Source organism: Agelaius phoeniceus, chromosome 8 (genome assembly GCF_051311805.1).
Source record: "Agelaius phoeniceus isolate bAgePho1 chromosome 8, bAgePho1.hap1, whole genome shotgun sequence".
NCBI classification, from domain to species: domain Eukaryota; kingdom Metazoa; phylum Chordata; class Aves; order Passeriformes; family Icteridae; genus Agelaius; species Agelaius phoeniceus.
This window is the reverse complement of record NC_135272.1, coordinates 3917553-3932874: the sequence shown is the minus strand read 5'-3', so window position 1 is coordinate 3932874 and position 15322 is coordinate 3917553. Positions and strand designations below refer to the sequence as shown.

General features: G+C 51.3%; 1 protein-coding gene across 1 annotated transcript; it reads right to left on the bottom strand.

Annotated features, from left to right (window-relative positions):
- Positions 1-14066: 14066 nt before the first annotated feature.
- LOC143694688 (olfactory receptor 14A16-like) lies at positions 14067-14999 on the bottom strand. The gene has a single exon (XM_077182687.1). The coding sequence runs from the start codon at positions 14997-14999 to the stop codon at positions 14067-14069; it is 933 nt and encodes a 310-aa protein (XP_077038802.1).
- Positions 15000-15322: the final 323 nt, after the last annotated feature.

The window sequence follows — 15322 nt, the reverse complement described above, 5'->3', positions numbered from 1 at the left end:
GGGAAATGTGTGGCCAGGGAGAGCCAGTGAGTTGTGTTGTAGTTTTCCCTGTAAACAGTTTTTCTTATCCCTTCTCTTATCAATATTTTTTCTCTTCCTGTTTGTTCCTTATCTGGTTGCTGTTCCCAATAAATTGTTCTTCTCCCAGCCCAGGATCTTTGCCTTTTGTGCTTTCCATGGGAGGCGGGAGGGCAGCGAGGGCAGCGCGGTTTTAGTGGGAGCAGGAAATTGGGGAATCCCATTGCTGAAGCCCGGCCCATGGAAACCGAGCATCCCAGCTGGTGCCAGCCCTGGTGGCCATGGCAGCAACCTTGGGAGTGGGTCCCTGGCTGGGGCTGTGGGAACCTCTTCCCTCTGGTGCCCAGGGACAGGAGTGGAGGGAGCGGCTGCAGCTGAGTCGGGGCAGGCTCAGGTTGGATGTCAGGAAAAGGTTTTTGCTCAGAGGCTGCTGGGGCCCTGGCCAGGCTCCCCAGGGAAGGGTCCCAGCTCCAGGGCTCTCTGAGCTGCAGCAGCGTTTGGCCAGTGCTGCCAGGCCCAGGCTGGCATAGTTGGGGTGTCCTGTGCAGGGCCAGCAGTTGGACTGGAGGATCCTGATGGGTCCCTCCCAGCTCAGCCAATTCTGTGCTTCTGGGACCCCATGAGCCTGGGGATGGGGCTGCCAATGGTTGCCATGGCAACGGGCTCTGGCTGCAGGCCTGAGCTGGTGTCCATGGCAACCACCCCTGGCATGGGGTCTCCATGGAGCTGCCAAGGGACTGAGCATAGCAACAGGGGGCTGGTGATGGTTGCCATGGAAACTGACCATACCAACAGGGGGCTGGTGATGGTTGTCATGGAAACTGACCATAGCAACAGGGTCCTGGTGATGGTTGCCTGCTAAGGATCAGATTTGTCACAGGCCCTCAGAAAAGTTCCATGGGATCTTTCCAAGAGTCTCCAGGCTGTTCCAGAGCTGGAATGTCACAGGCAGGGACAGGGGCTCCATGGAGACCTCCCAGGGCTTTCTGGGGATGGTAAAGAGCCCTGTGGTCAGAGGCAGTCACAGCCATTCCATGGTGACATCCCAGGGCACCTTGGGCTGCAAAGGCACCCATCTGTCACAGGCACTCACGGGGGCTCCACGGTGAAATCCCAGGAGTCCCCAGGCTGCCAAAGGGTCGGGATGTCCCAGACACTCACAGGGGTTCCTGTCATGGGCACAGTGGGAGCTTCATGCAAAAGCTTTATTTCTTTATTGGAGAAACTCCTGCTGAGTCATGAGGTAGAGAAATGACACCCAACAGCCACCATGGATCCTCAAACCCCTGCAGCATCCCTAGACTTCTAAAATTCCTTCTAAGAGAGGAGACTGGGAGCGGCTGGATCCAACTCCAGCCCCAGACTTTGTCAAAGGTGTAAAAAATTGAACAGGTGGAATTGAACTTTAACACAATTTGTCCTGCAGAATTAATGATAGAATGCCAGATAGATTTATTTAACTGTCTCTGGCTTATTCTGGTCATGGTCAGATGGAAAGATCACTAGCACAGTTATTTAACCCACAGTTCAATTGCTATAACAATTATCAGAATATAATGCTGTAGGAAGCAATATTGAAGTCAGCAGGGCCTTGCTGGAGTTGTTGGAGCCCATTGCAGGCAGAGCCTTCTGCTCCAGCAGGAGCTGCCTTTCCTGTGCCATCAGCAGGGCAGGTCCTGCTGCAGGAAAAGTCCCAGGCCAGCCCCAGCACAGGGAAGGCCTCGGGCACAAGGGCAGAGTGCCGTGCTGGGAGCTGTGCCAGGGAGAGCCTGAGGCACCAAAGGCACCTTGGCAGCAGCAGCTGCTTGCAGGTCATGGCCAGAAGCCTCCCTTGGCAGCCCGGCCTGGTGGCCACCACTGCAGAGCTGCTGCCTCAGGGGTCCTTCCTGGCTGGGCTCTGAAAAGCCACTTGTGCTCCAGGAGCCTGACTGGGAAGCCATTGGCCCCAGCACCTTGGGGACAAGATATCAATGACAAAACTCTTCATGCCAGCAGAGCCAAAGCAGGGGCAGAGGAAAGGGCAGAGCCAGGCCCAGGGGACAGGGCTGCCATGGTGATGGCTGTGAGGTCAGTGCCCCTGCAGCAGCCTGGCTGCCCTCAGCAGACATTCTGGCCAGAAGCGTTGTGAGGGCACCCAGCACATCAGAGAACCCACACTACAGGAATTCTGTTCTTGAGGATGAGAAGGTTTCACTGGGTCAGGTTGCAGAAAGCTCCTGCTCTGGGACAATTCCTGGGATGGGGAATCTCCTTCTCTGGAAAAACTGTTGCAGTTTCATGCCACTTTCATAACTGCAAAATATTTCCTCTTCTAACAAATGTAAATCTGCCCTAATTCAGTTTAGAGATATTGACCCTTGTTTTGTCACTTCAAGATTTGAGAGAAAATAACTTTGATCACTATTTTTCCATTTTCACAGACCTTGGAGAGGACCCAAAAATCTCCCAAGATGGGGTTTGGAGGCCTCATCACAAAACCAGCAGGGAGAGGTTGAGGGCTCTGTGCTCAGTGGGGTGGAGACTGAGGACAGAACAGGAATAGCCTGGGAGGGATTGAAGGGTGGTTTCAGAGAGGCTGGAGTGTTTCTTCATAGTGGGAATGAGCCTGAAGAAGACATAATAGCACAGAGGGCAGCTTGGGAGGCCCAGAGTGGACACCAGGAGAAAGGAATTTCCCTGCCAGGGCAGGGCTGTGGTGCAGCACGTCCCCCAGCAGGAGCCTGGAGCAGCCCAAGGCTTTGTGTGGGCAGGCAGAGGCAGGCAGGAGGCAGAGCTGTCAGCAAAGGAAGGGGCCAGCCAGGTGGGGCAGCCGGGGGATGCCGACAGCCTGCAGGGACAGAGGCGCAGGTTTGCTCAGCACCAGAGACATCTTTGCCTTGCTTGTCCCCACCTGGCATCCCTGCCACCAGTGTTCTGCTCTACCTGGAACCTGAGGACACTTTCTCAGTCCTGTCCCTCAGAAGGATCTATTTAAAGTATGAGAAACTTCATTGTTTCACCCTCTTTTTGAGTCCCTGAGAAGTCCTTTGAGCAAACTCTGAGGGACTGAGTCTGATGCAAAGAGTACCAAAGCCCCAGAGGGTCATTACAGTCCTTGTGCTGTGTCTGTGCTGCTGAACTGGGCCAGGCTCCTGGCCCAGATGCGGCTCCTGGCCCAGAGGCAGCTCCTGGCAAAGGCAGCAGAGCTGCAGAGAGACAGCTCTGGCCAGGAGCAGCTCCTGTGCACAGCCCAGCAGGGCTGGGGCACTGCCAGGGCCCCTCAGGGACACCAGCAGGGCACAGACAGAGCTCACAGGGGCTCAGCACTGGCAGGGGCTGTGGCATGTCCCAGAGGGGGCTGTGTCACAGCAGCTCCTTTGTGGCTGTGTCATGGAGGCACAGAGCAGCTGTGATGTCAGCAAGGGCTGTGTGACAGCCAGAGTGGGCTGTGTGAGGTCACAGATTGGGCTCTGACATCACAGAGTTTGTTGTGTGAGGTCATTGTGGTGACTGAGCATCATAGAGGGGACTGTGTGACATCACAGAGCAGGCTGTGACATCATGGCATGGCTGTATGACATCATAGAGCAGGCTGTGAGGTCAAAGTGTGTGCTGTGGCATTACAGAGTGGCAGTATGACATCACAGAGCGGGTTTTGTGACATTACTGAGGGGGTTGTGACATCACACAGGTGTCTGTGACATCATAGTGTGAGGCCATAGAGCAGATCTCGCCATCATAGAGGGTGGCTGTGTGACATGAGAGAGTTGGTTGTGACATCACTGGCTGGCTGTGTAACATCACAGAGCAGCCTGTGACATCACAGAAAAAACTGTGACATTGCAGTGTGACTCTGACATCAGAGTCTTCTGAGACATCACAGAGCAGCTGTGTAACATCACAGAGGACTGTGTGACATCACAGGGGATTGTGTGACATAACAGAGATTGCTGTGTGACATCACAGGGGCTGTGTGACATCACAGGGGCAATGTGACATCACAGGGGCTGTGTGACATCACAGGGGCTGTGTGAGGTCCCTGGGGAGGTCACTCTGCCCCGGCCCCCCTCACAGTTGCCCCCAGAGCAGTCCAACCCTGCTTGTGCACAGTGGGGTCCCCTGTCCGCCTGGGTCCCCCCGCCCCTGGCACCACAGCCTCCCCCAGAGGATGTTCCACGAGATCGACCCCAGAGCCTGACACGGGGATGGGGGGCCGGGGCCCTGGGGGTGGCACAGGGGGACAGGGACCCCCTGGCAGCGTCCCCGTGTCCCCCAGGGCCAGAGCCTGGGCCAGGGCTCCTTCACCCTGGTACCAACGAGGCCTTGAGAGCGCTGAAAAAATCCCCAGCAAGGGAGCAGCAAAAACCAGATTTAATATTAAGGGACAGCAGCACAAAGTTCCTTGGCAAGGGTCACTCTGCTCCTGACTGGACACTTCAGGCACACCAAGGAAACAAAGCAACAACAAAACGAAGCAGAATCCAGGCAATCAAACCAGAAATGAACCGAGAACTGTTCCTGTGCATGTGTGTGACACAAGGACAGTGAGGGGAAGGATAAAAGGAATATAGCCCAATGGTTTAACAGAGCTCAAACTTAACAAGACTTAACTGTAACTGATAGCTTAAATGTCACAATTTAGGAAAAAAGAGCAGCTAACAGTATTTAACCTAACGTATAACCTATGACTTTGCAACTTAACAGAGGAATAACACTTAACAGTATTTAACTTAGCCTAACAACTTACATTAAAATAACAACTTAGCAGAAGAAAAACTCTCATGAGCATATAACTTAGCTCATACCTCATGACTGAACATTTCGTACAGGCCTGACTGACTCAGCTATCCAAGGCACTCAAAGCCCTCAAAGAGCAGCATTTCTGCCACATTTCCCCAGCACAGGCACTCCTGTGTGCACATAGACACAAAGAGTCAGTGCAAGGCACCTGTGAGAAATTCCCCTGAGGGCAGGAAATGTTCCCTGTGGATCCTTTGGCATCTCCCCAGAGGGTGAAGGGTTGAGCCTGGAGGAGTGGGGGGATCGGCCCAGGCTCTGTCGTTGTTGGGGATCCCCGAGTGCAGCAAACGGGAGAGTTCCCAGCTGGGAGAGGCCCCACTCAGAGGGAGTCGCTGGCCCAGGAGAGCTCCAAGGGCTCCTTTTGGAGCGCTGTTTGCAGGGCCCCAAGAGAGGGGCTTCAGTCCCAGCAATGGCTCATCCTGGCCGCACTGGGCACCAACAGCTTTCTTTGGCAGGGTGAGAACAGGGATGTTGTGCCACTGAGGGAACAAAACCAGTTCCCAGGGCTGCTCCTACAGAAAGCAGGAGCTGGTTGGGCAGCAGCAGTGCCTGGAGCAGACAGTGTTTGTGATGAGCTGCAGAGGAGCTGAGCCCAGGGGCTGTTGGCCAAGGCCGAGGCCCAAGGAGCATTTCTCAGCTGGCAGGGAAGCCTGAGAAGGGGAGGGGGGAATTCAGCAGCACAGGGCCATGGAACCAAGGGACCATTGTGACACTGTGGGGCCCTGTGAGACCAAGGGACCATTGTGACACTGTGGGGCCTCATGGAATCATGGAGAGCACTGTGACATTGCTGGGCCTCATGGAACCAAGGGGACCATGCTGACGCTGTGTGGCTCCATGGAATGCAGGGATCATTGTGACACTGAGAGGCCGCATCAAACCAAGGGTCCATTGTGACACAATGGGGCCTCACTCATGGAGCCAAAGGTCCAGTGTGACATTGTGGGGTCTCATGTCATCAGTGGACCACTGTGATACTGTGGAGCCAAAGGAGACCATTGTGACACTGCAGGGCTGCATGGAACCAAAGCTCCAGGGTGACACAGAGGGGCCTCCTGTCATCAATGGTTCATTGTGACACTGTGGAGCCAAATGAGACCATTGTGACACTGCAAACCCCCAGGGTCCAAAGGTCCATTGTGACATTGAAGGGCTCATGGAACAGAGGAGTCATGTGACACTGTGGGGCCTGGGGAACCACTGAGACCATTGTGACACTGCAAGGCCTCATGGAATAAGTGGGACCATTGTGACACTGCGGGGCCTTATGGAACCTAGGGGCCATTGTGACACTGCAGGGCCCCATAAAACCAAGAAAACTCAGAACAGGTCTGGCTTGGTCTCCCAGGGGCCACCTGATTAGTCCAGCTGACCTTGGAATGTTGAGGGTCTCTTCTCTTCTGCTAATAAAACAATGGGGCGCTGTACTTTCCTTCCTATGGAAAAGATCTTCATCTCCAGGTACCCATGGCCAGAACTGGGATTTTACTTCCAAATTTCCTTATATCCAGGGATTGTTCCAATAGGAATATTGCCAGGACAAGTCTGTCTTGCAGTGGTTTCACAAGGGTCACTTCCCATCTGTCCCCAAACCATTGGGGAAGGCTCCATGCTTTCCTTCCAATGGAAAAGAACTGTCCTGCTTCTCCAGGAGCCTATGGCCAAGATTGGGATTCCACCTCCAAAATTCCCATAATCCAAAGACTGCTCCCAGACAAAATCTGCCATTCCTGACAAATCTGGCTGGCCTTGGCCTAATGAGTCTCTCACCTGCCTTTCAAACATTGGGCTCTGTGCTTTCCTTCCTATGGAAAAGAACTGTCCTGCTCCTCCAGGCACCCATGGCCAGAATTGGGATTTCACCTCCAACATTCCCTGTTGTGAAAGACTGGAGGAGATTGTTGGCTCAAAACATTTCATGTGTGAGGGAGGAAGGGGCAGGTGCAGCCTTGCCCTGCCCTGGAACCCCAGCCTTGCCCTGCCCTGGAACCCCAACCCCCCCAGAGCCTCTATCCCAGCCCCACAGTGGCTGCCAGTCCCTGGCACAGCACAGGCAATGCTCCACAGCCACCTCTGCAGCCCCAGCCCAGCTCCTGAGGGACCAAATGAGCCCAAGCCCCACCTGGGGGAAGGGCCCAGGGAGACCAAGGGCTATTGAAGGCTGACCACAAGGCAAGCACACATCTTGACCCTGCATCCTCTTGGAATTTCCATCTCAATGCTGCTGGACTCCAGGAGTTGGAAGCTGTGTGTGTGTGCTTCTCTGTATCTTTTTATGTCTTTCTCTCTTTCTGTGTCTTCTTCTTTTGTTTCTGTGCTCCTGCAAATGTTGAGTAACTTAAAATTGAACGGGCTTAGAGTTTGTGAAATTGAATGGGCCAAGGCAATGCTTTCAGAAGTGGTTTTTTGTTGATTGAATATCTGTCATAGTTTGACATGAGAAGAATTTTTAAATGTAATGGAAAACCTTTTGTGTCACTGACAATCTGTTAAACCACTAAGATACTGAACACACCTCTGTTAACCACATATGCTAAAGATGAAAAAACCCAGGAACCTCCTCTTTCTTTTCCAGTCAACAAAGAAGCAGCAGCCCTGGCCCCGGCCCCCATTCAACCAAACCAAACCAAACCAAACCAAACCAAACCAAACCAAACCAAGCAACCCTGCCATGGGCTGAGCCCCTTCCCCCCTCCCCAGGCTGCCCCCACAATCGGCCCCATTCTGACCAAACCAAACCCCAACAACTCCCAAACAGGAAAACAAAAGCGGCTACAAAACCCCAACCAGAACAATGCCAGCCACAGCTATTAAAATCTTACCATCAAGACCCGCCCCCAACACAACTCAAACCAAAAACCCCTACAACCTACAACGCACACAAAATAACCCTACAACTAAAATTAAACATAAAAACCCCAAAACCAGCCATAAAACCAATTTTACACAACCCAACCACAAATTCCACCACAAGTTACCAGTGGGTCAAGTGTTAACCCTTTCAATACTTCAATCCTCCCTCGAGTAAAAAAAAAACAAAACAAAATATAAGCATATAAATACCCATAAAACCATCAAAGTCAGTAAAGAAGAATCTAAATCTAATTAAAAAAGAAGGAAAATATCTTAATTTTAAAATAAAAATCCTGTTGTAAACTATAAAGAGAAAACTCTTTTTCTTTATAACACATAAAACTATAAAAAAAGAAAAATATTCAAAATAATATCAAACAAAAACCTGCATACTAAAATAAACAACTTTTAAAAAAACTATAACTTCATAAAAAGTTTAAAAAGAAAAAAAAAAGTAATCCACTAGCCCCTAGAGAAGATCTCTATTCCCAGAGATAAAAATAATTTGTAAAGTAAATAACAAAAAAATTACCTTTAAAGAATTCATCTTTAAAACAATACCCCATAAGTTGACTTGGCCCATCAACAAGCTGTAAAACAGCTTGTAGCACAAAAACCAACTTCAGAATAACAAAGTTCCCCAGGCAACTGTGATCCATGAAAAAATTAAGAACCACAAATTCCTATTTTTTCCCCTTTGTAAAAAAATCTCCATAACCTTAACAAGAAAAACTTCTCTCCCTAAGTCAACTAAAAAAAGACTATTCTAGAAATAGTAAACGAACTAGAAATTTTGTTTACTTACTTTACATTGTCAGTAAAAAGAAAAAGTTGTAAAGAAAAATAAAGTGTTCTAAAGAGCTTATTTTAATTCTTACTACTTTTTTTTCTTTTAGTTACTTTTAATAAAACTTTTGTTATACCCTTGTAGAATTTTAATCCTACTTTACCTTTCTGCTAATCCTATCTCACAACAAGATAAATACATAAATACGTAACCGACACTAAAACCCACCACATTCATAAATACTTTAATTAAGAAATCTCAACATTAGAAGAAAATTTAAATTAAAAAACCAAAACAGCTACAATGTCATAAAAAACCCTTTCCCACAATTTCTCTGATTTTCTAAAGTCACCAGTAAAGGCTGTTTAGTTCTTTTGAGCTCCTGAGAATCTCTTGTTGGCATTTCTCCAGGGAGTCCAACTCAGAGGACACAAACAATTGTAATTCCTTTTAAATGTCTCCTTGAGAGAGTTGTTTGGGGGGATGGGGGTCAGGGCTTGTGTGTCCTGCTTGGCCCAGCCCAGGCAGGGCTTTCCCAGCCCCATCTCACACTCCATTGCCCAGCTGGAGCCACTGGTGCCTCTGAGTTGTGCTGCCCCAGCCCCAGGGACGCTCTCCTTGGCTGCCCATTCCCCCACGGTCTCTGGGCAGGGATGGCCTCACTGGGGGCTGCTGACATCCTCAGCAACTTGGAGGCTGCTGCTGAATTTCCCTGCTCCAGAGGCTTGTTCAGCCTTCAGCTCTTCAGTGCAGGAATTCAGTGTCCCAGGGCTCATTAACATTCAGAACACCCGAAAAAGCCAAGCCTCTGGGAATAATTTGATTTTAATTTTCAAATCATATGTGGTTAATTAGACAGATCTCAGTAGTATATCCAAAGTGAATGCAATATATTTAAAAAGACAGTGAGAAAAGATTTTTCCGGTCCTCCTAAGGTTTTTTCCCCTGTTAATACAATGATATGTGCAATCTCCAATTGACACTGAATCCAAGTACCTCCTCACGCAGTTTGAGTAGATATGAAAATCAAGACCCTTCATGGCTGACAATCAATCAGACTCTGTCCCTACCCCCACCCCACCATTTCCCCCATCCAAGCCCTGGCACTCAGAGCAGCCTTGTGCAAATCTGAGCTCCCTCCAGTCCAGGCTGCACCTGCAGCTTTCAGCTCCTTGGCTCCAACTCCCACCTGCTTTCCTTGCAGAAGGAGCTGCCCGAGACACAGAGGGATGTTAATTTCTTGTCAGCCAGCAAAGCCAAGGGAAGGCACAGCTCCAGCAAATGCAAAAGTCATTCATCTCCCTGGCTCTGGTCTGCCCCTGATCCCCACAGCCTGTCCTGTTTCCTTCATCCCTGCATTGCCAGGGACTTTCTGGGACAAGAGAGCTCTGCTCTGGCTATGGAGGGAGGTCCAAGTGCCACCACTGGAGTGGGAACCACAACTCATCAGGTTTGTGTCCTTTGGGGGTCAGGAACTGGTGAGACTCAGGGGCAAAGAAAGTTTCTTTTCATAGCCAACAGACCATAGTTAAACAGGACACAATTTAATAACAATCTCCCTCTTCCCTGAGATAAGTGCAATGTCCCAGCAGTGTCTGAGGAGTCCACCATCCACAAGGGATTTCCATACTAAAATTAATTTTAGACAAGAATGGTCCTGTGATAGACATAAACACAATTAAGTTCTTGTATCAGGATGCTCCTCCTGGAGTGGGGGCAAAACAGCTCCAACAATTCCTGATTTGCAAAGCTGTCAGTGGTGGATGGAGAAGGGAGGTCAGGCTGCTCTTGGTGCTGAGGAAATGCTGAAACCAGCCTGACTCATTTCATCTCCTCCTGTCCTGGCTGATCTCCCCTCTTTCCCCTTCCACCCACTGGCTTTTGTCTCCCACCAGGCCCCTGGTGAAGAGCCTGGCTCTGTGTTCCCCATCCCCTCCTCGCTGGCACTGCCAGGCTGGGATGAGGAGCCCCTCAGCCTTCCCTGCTCTGGGCTGGACAAGCCCAGCTCCCTCAGCCTCTGCTCACAGCCCAGGGGCTCCAGCCCCACCTTGGAGGCCCTTCCCAGACCCTGCTCCAGCTGCCAGACATCTTTCCTGCCCTGGGCAACCCAATCCAGGCCACAGTGACCTGGATAATCCCTGTCCTTGATGTCCTGGTGACACAGCCCTGGCCCCTTGTCCCCATGTCAGGCTCTGGGGTGGATCCTGTGGAACATCCTTTGGTGGAGGCTGTGGCTCCAGGTGGGCCGGGGGGATCCCGGGGGACAGGGACCCCACTGGGCATGGACAGCATTGGACTTGTTGGGAGAAACTGTGAGGGGGAGCTGGGGCGGAGTGACCAACCCAGTGACCTGACACAGCCCTGCTGGGATGGCACACAGCCCCTCTGGGATGGCACACAGCCCTCTGGGATGTCACAGCCTGCTCTGTGAGCTCACAGCCCCTTCTCTAATGTCACACAGCTGGTCTCTGATGTCACAGAGGCAGTCTATGATGCCATAGCTGATCAATGACCTCACATTACCCACTCTGTGATGTCATAGCCCACTCTGTCACCTCATGTTACCAGATGATCAATTGTCTCCACCAGGTGAGCTCACACCTGGAGCTTGTTCTCCACATCCCCAGGCCTATGGAAACCACACAAGGCCCATTGTGTGAGAAGGGAAACTGGAAGTTCAGCAGCCTCAGGGTCTTGCCAGCTCAGCCAGGCCCACTGGAACATTGGGGTCCACGAGCACCAGGGACCACCAGAGAGACCCCCAGGACAGAAGAATACATGGGTAAAGGGGACGGGGAATACCTAAATTATTTTGGGGAAATGATTATCATCTGTATGTTTATTCCAGGAGAATCAATGAATATGTGAGCAAAATACAGAAAATAAACAGAAACTTTCCTGTACTCAGCCTGCACGGCTTTGAGAGGAGCTCTCCCCCATGCATCCAGCTGAATAAAGAATGCTGCTTCTTAATGCTACATTGGGGCTAAAAAGAGTTTTCTGTTTTACTGAATCTTTGGTAACACTCCCACTGCCAAGGAAAGCTCTGTCTGCTGCTGTTCACAGACAGAGTAGGGCTGGGGGCAGATGTGGGGCTCGGAGGCTGCCTGGGGCACAGCGACCATGAAATAACCAAGTTTTCAGTGTTCTGTGAAAGAAGGAGGGGCAGCAACAAAACCTCTACACTGGAATTAGGAAGGGCAGACTTTGGCCTGTTTAGGATGCTGATTTGGGGAGTACCAAATCAGGTAGTGATTTTTAAAGGAGAAAGAGCCCTTAAAATCCAAGGGGTCCAGGAAGGATGGACACTTTTCAAGAAAGTAATCTTACGGGGAAGGAGTAGCCTGTCCCAGTGTGGCAAAAGATGAGCTGGTGAGGAAAATGACTGGCCTGGCTGCCCATGGAGCTTTTGTGGGAACTTAAGGGAAAAAAGAGGATGCATCATTTTGAAAAGAGAAACAGGCAACTCAGAAGGTGTTTAAGGATGTTGTTCGATTATGTAGAAAGAAGAGGAAAGAGGTGAAAGCCCAATTAGAGCTTAATCTGGCCACTTGTGTGAAAAATAATAGGAAATGTTTCTATAAATAAATTAGTAGCAAAACACTGGATAAAGAGAACCTCTACTCTTTATTGGATGCAGTGGAGAATTGAGTAACTAAAGAAACGTCTGAACTGTTTAACATCTTGTCTGTCTCAATTTTCAGTATTAGGACACGTTGCCCTCAGGACGAGTGTTCTCCTGAGCTGGTAGATGGGCACAGGGAGCAGAACAGCCCCCTGGAATCCAGGAGGAAGCAGCTGCTGACCTGCTGAGCCACTCAGATGCTCACAGGTGTACGGGATCTGATGGGATCCATCCCAGGGGGATGAGGGCACTGGTGGATGAGCTCCCCAAGCTGCTCTCCATCATTTACCATCAGTCCTGGCTCAGCAGGGAGGGCCCAGAGCACTGGAGGTGCCAGTGTGAGCCCATCCCCAGGAAGGGCTGGAAGGAGGAGCTGGGGAACTCCAGGCCTGTCAGCCTGACCTGGGTGCTCGGCAAGGTTATGGAACAGATCACCTTGAGTGCCATCACCACCTGGGCACCCACAGGATGGCCCAGGGATCAGAGCCAGCCAGCTCAGTGGATTTAGGGCTGGCAGGTCCTGCCTGACCAACCTGGTCTCCTTTTATGCCCAGGTGACCCACCTGTGGATGTGGCAAAGGCTGTGGATGTTGTGTGCCTGGACTCCAGCAGAGCCTTTGACTCTGTCTCTGACAGCATTCCCTGGAAAAGCTGCAGCCCACGGCTTGGGCAGGCTCCCCCCTCGCTGGGAGATTTAAGAGCTGGCTGGAGGCTGGGCCCAGAGAGTAGTGGGGATGGTGCTGCACCCAGCTGGTGTCCAGGCACTGGTGCTGTCCTCAGGGATCTGTGCTGGGCCCAGTCCTGTTTAATATCTTCACTGATGGTCTGGGTGAGGGGATCGAGTCCAGCATTCACAAATTGCAGATGGCACCAAGCTGGGTGTGAGTGTGGATCTGCTGCAGGGTAGGAGTAGGAGGGCTCTGCACAGAGCCCTGGACAGGCTGGATCCAGGGCCCAAATCCAACAAGGTGAGGTTTAACAAGTCCCAGTGCTGGGTCCTGCACTTTGGCCACAACAACCCCTGCAGCACTACAGGCTGGGGACAGAGTGGCTGCACAGCAGCCAGGCAGAAAGGGACCTGCAGGGACTGATGGACAGCAGGCTGGACATGAGGCAGCAGTGTGCCCAGGTGGCCACGAAGGCCAATGGCTCCTGGCCTGGCTCAGGAATGGTGTGGCCAGCAGGAGCAGAGCTGCTGTGCCAGCACTGATCTGCCCCAGCTCTGCACACAGACATTGCTGCTGCAGCTCCAGAGAAGGGAACACAAGGGCATCTCTGGAAAAAACTTTCCTGGGAGATCCTTTAGTTCCTTTAAAGCCACACGGAGTGCAGCCCCTCACCGACACAATCTGTGGCCACAGGGAAGATGGAGAGAAACAAAATGATAAATGGCAAAACCAATGGCTTTTCTTTGTGGACAATATTAAAAAACTGAAACATGCGGGAAAAAAGAACAAACCCACAACCAAACCCAAAAGAATTATCAAAGGTGATTTATAATCCATGGCCTGTCCCTGCTGCAGCCCCGGCACTGCCACCCCCAGGGCTGTGCCCGGCCCCGAGAGCACTCAGGCCCTGCAGCAACACCAGGGCCACCAGGGCAGCGGGGCAGGGCCACGGCAGCAGCACTGGCAACACCAAGTGCTGCTGCTGCTGCTGCTGCTGGGCACAGCTGCTGGGCCAGCACTGATCTGCCCCAGCTCTGCACACAGACATTGCTGCTGCAGCTCCAGAGAAGGCAACAAAAGGGCATCTCTGCAGAAAACTCTGCTGGGACATCCTTTAGTTCCTTTAAAGCCACTGAGGGTGCAGCCCCTCATTGACACAGTCTGTGGGCACAGGGAGGGTGGAGAGAAACAAAATGAGAAATGGCACAAGCAATGATATTTGTTTGTAGATAATATGAAAAATTAAAACAAGGGAATAAACCCCCCAAATCCAAACCAACACAAACCATCATATATGACTTTTATTATAATTAATTTGCAGAAATTGTCCAACAGTTTAATATTTCTGAAACCATCCGGTCATCAGTCTCCACACTGCAGTCTTGAGCTCCTGGTTCCTCAGGCTGTAGATGAGGGGGTTCAGGGCTGGAGGCACCACTGAGTACAGAACTGACAGGGCCAGATCCAGGGATGGGGAGGACATGGACGGGGGCTTCAGGTAGGCAAATGTGGCTGTGCTGATAAACAGAGAGACCACGGCCAGGTGAGGGAGGCAGGTGGAAAAGGCTTTGTGCCGTCCCTGCTCAGAGGGGATCCTCAGCACAGCCCTAAAGATCTGCACATAGGAGAAAACAATGAACACAAAACAGCCAAATGATAAACAAAGGCTAACTACAATGAGTCCCAGTTCCCTGAGGTTTGAGTGTGAGCAGGAGAGCTTGATGATCTGTGGGACTTCACAGAAGAACTGGCCCAGGGCATTGCCATGGCACAGAGGCAGGGAAAATGTATTGGCTGTGTGCACGAGAGCATTGAGAAAGGCACTGGCCCAGGCAGCTGCTGCCATGTGGGCACAAGCTCTGCTGCCCAGGAGGGTCCCGTAGTGCAGGGGTTTGCAGATGGACACGTAGCGGTCGTAGCACATCACGGTCAGGAGATAAAACTCTGCTCCAATGAAGAACATAAAGAAAAAGAGCTGAGCAGCACATCCAGTGTAGGAGATGTTCCTGGTGTCCCAGAGGGAATTGTGCATGGCTTTGGGGACAGTGGTGCAGATGGAGCCCAGGTCAGCGAGGGCCAGGTTGAGCAGGAAGAAGAACATGGGCGTGTGCAGGTGGTGGCCGCAGGCTACGGCGCTGATGATGAGGCCGTTGCCCAGGAGGGCAGCCAGGGAGATGCCCAGCAAGAGGCAGAAGTGCAGGAGCTGCAGCTGCCGCGTGTCTGCCAATGCCAGCAGGAGGAAGTGCCTGATGGAGCTGCTGTTGGACATTTGCTGGGGCTGCACATGGGCACCTGTTCATGGAGAAAGGACAGTGAAGAGTTAGAGGAGATACCTGTAACCAAAATCAAAGCACTTTCTCATACACCCTCCCCCGGAAAATACACAGACACTATTGTTCTTAGGAGTTCTGGGCCTTTTTTAAAAATCTCCCCCATGTCTTTCCTGGTGTTCTAGGATATCAGAAAGCCTCAGAATTTCTGCTGCCCCCAGGGAAAACAGAGTGCGTTCTGTGAGGCAAAGTGATGAGTGCAGAGTGAGGGGATATGGTCTGGTTCATTCTGACCTGTTCAGAGTTTCTCTGGGTTTTACCT

Excerpts from the sequence above, each read along its gene's own strand:
- LOC143694688 (XM_077182687.1), bottom strand. The coding sequence starts at position 14,999 with ATGTCCAACAGCAGCTCCATCAGGCACTTCCTCCTGCTGGCATTGGCA.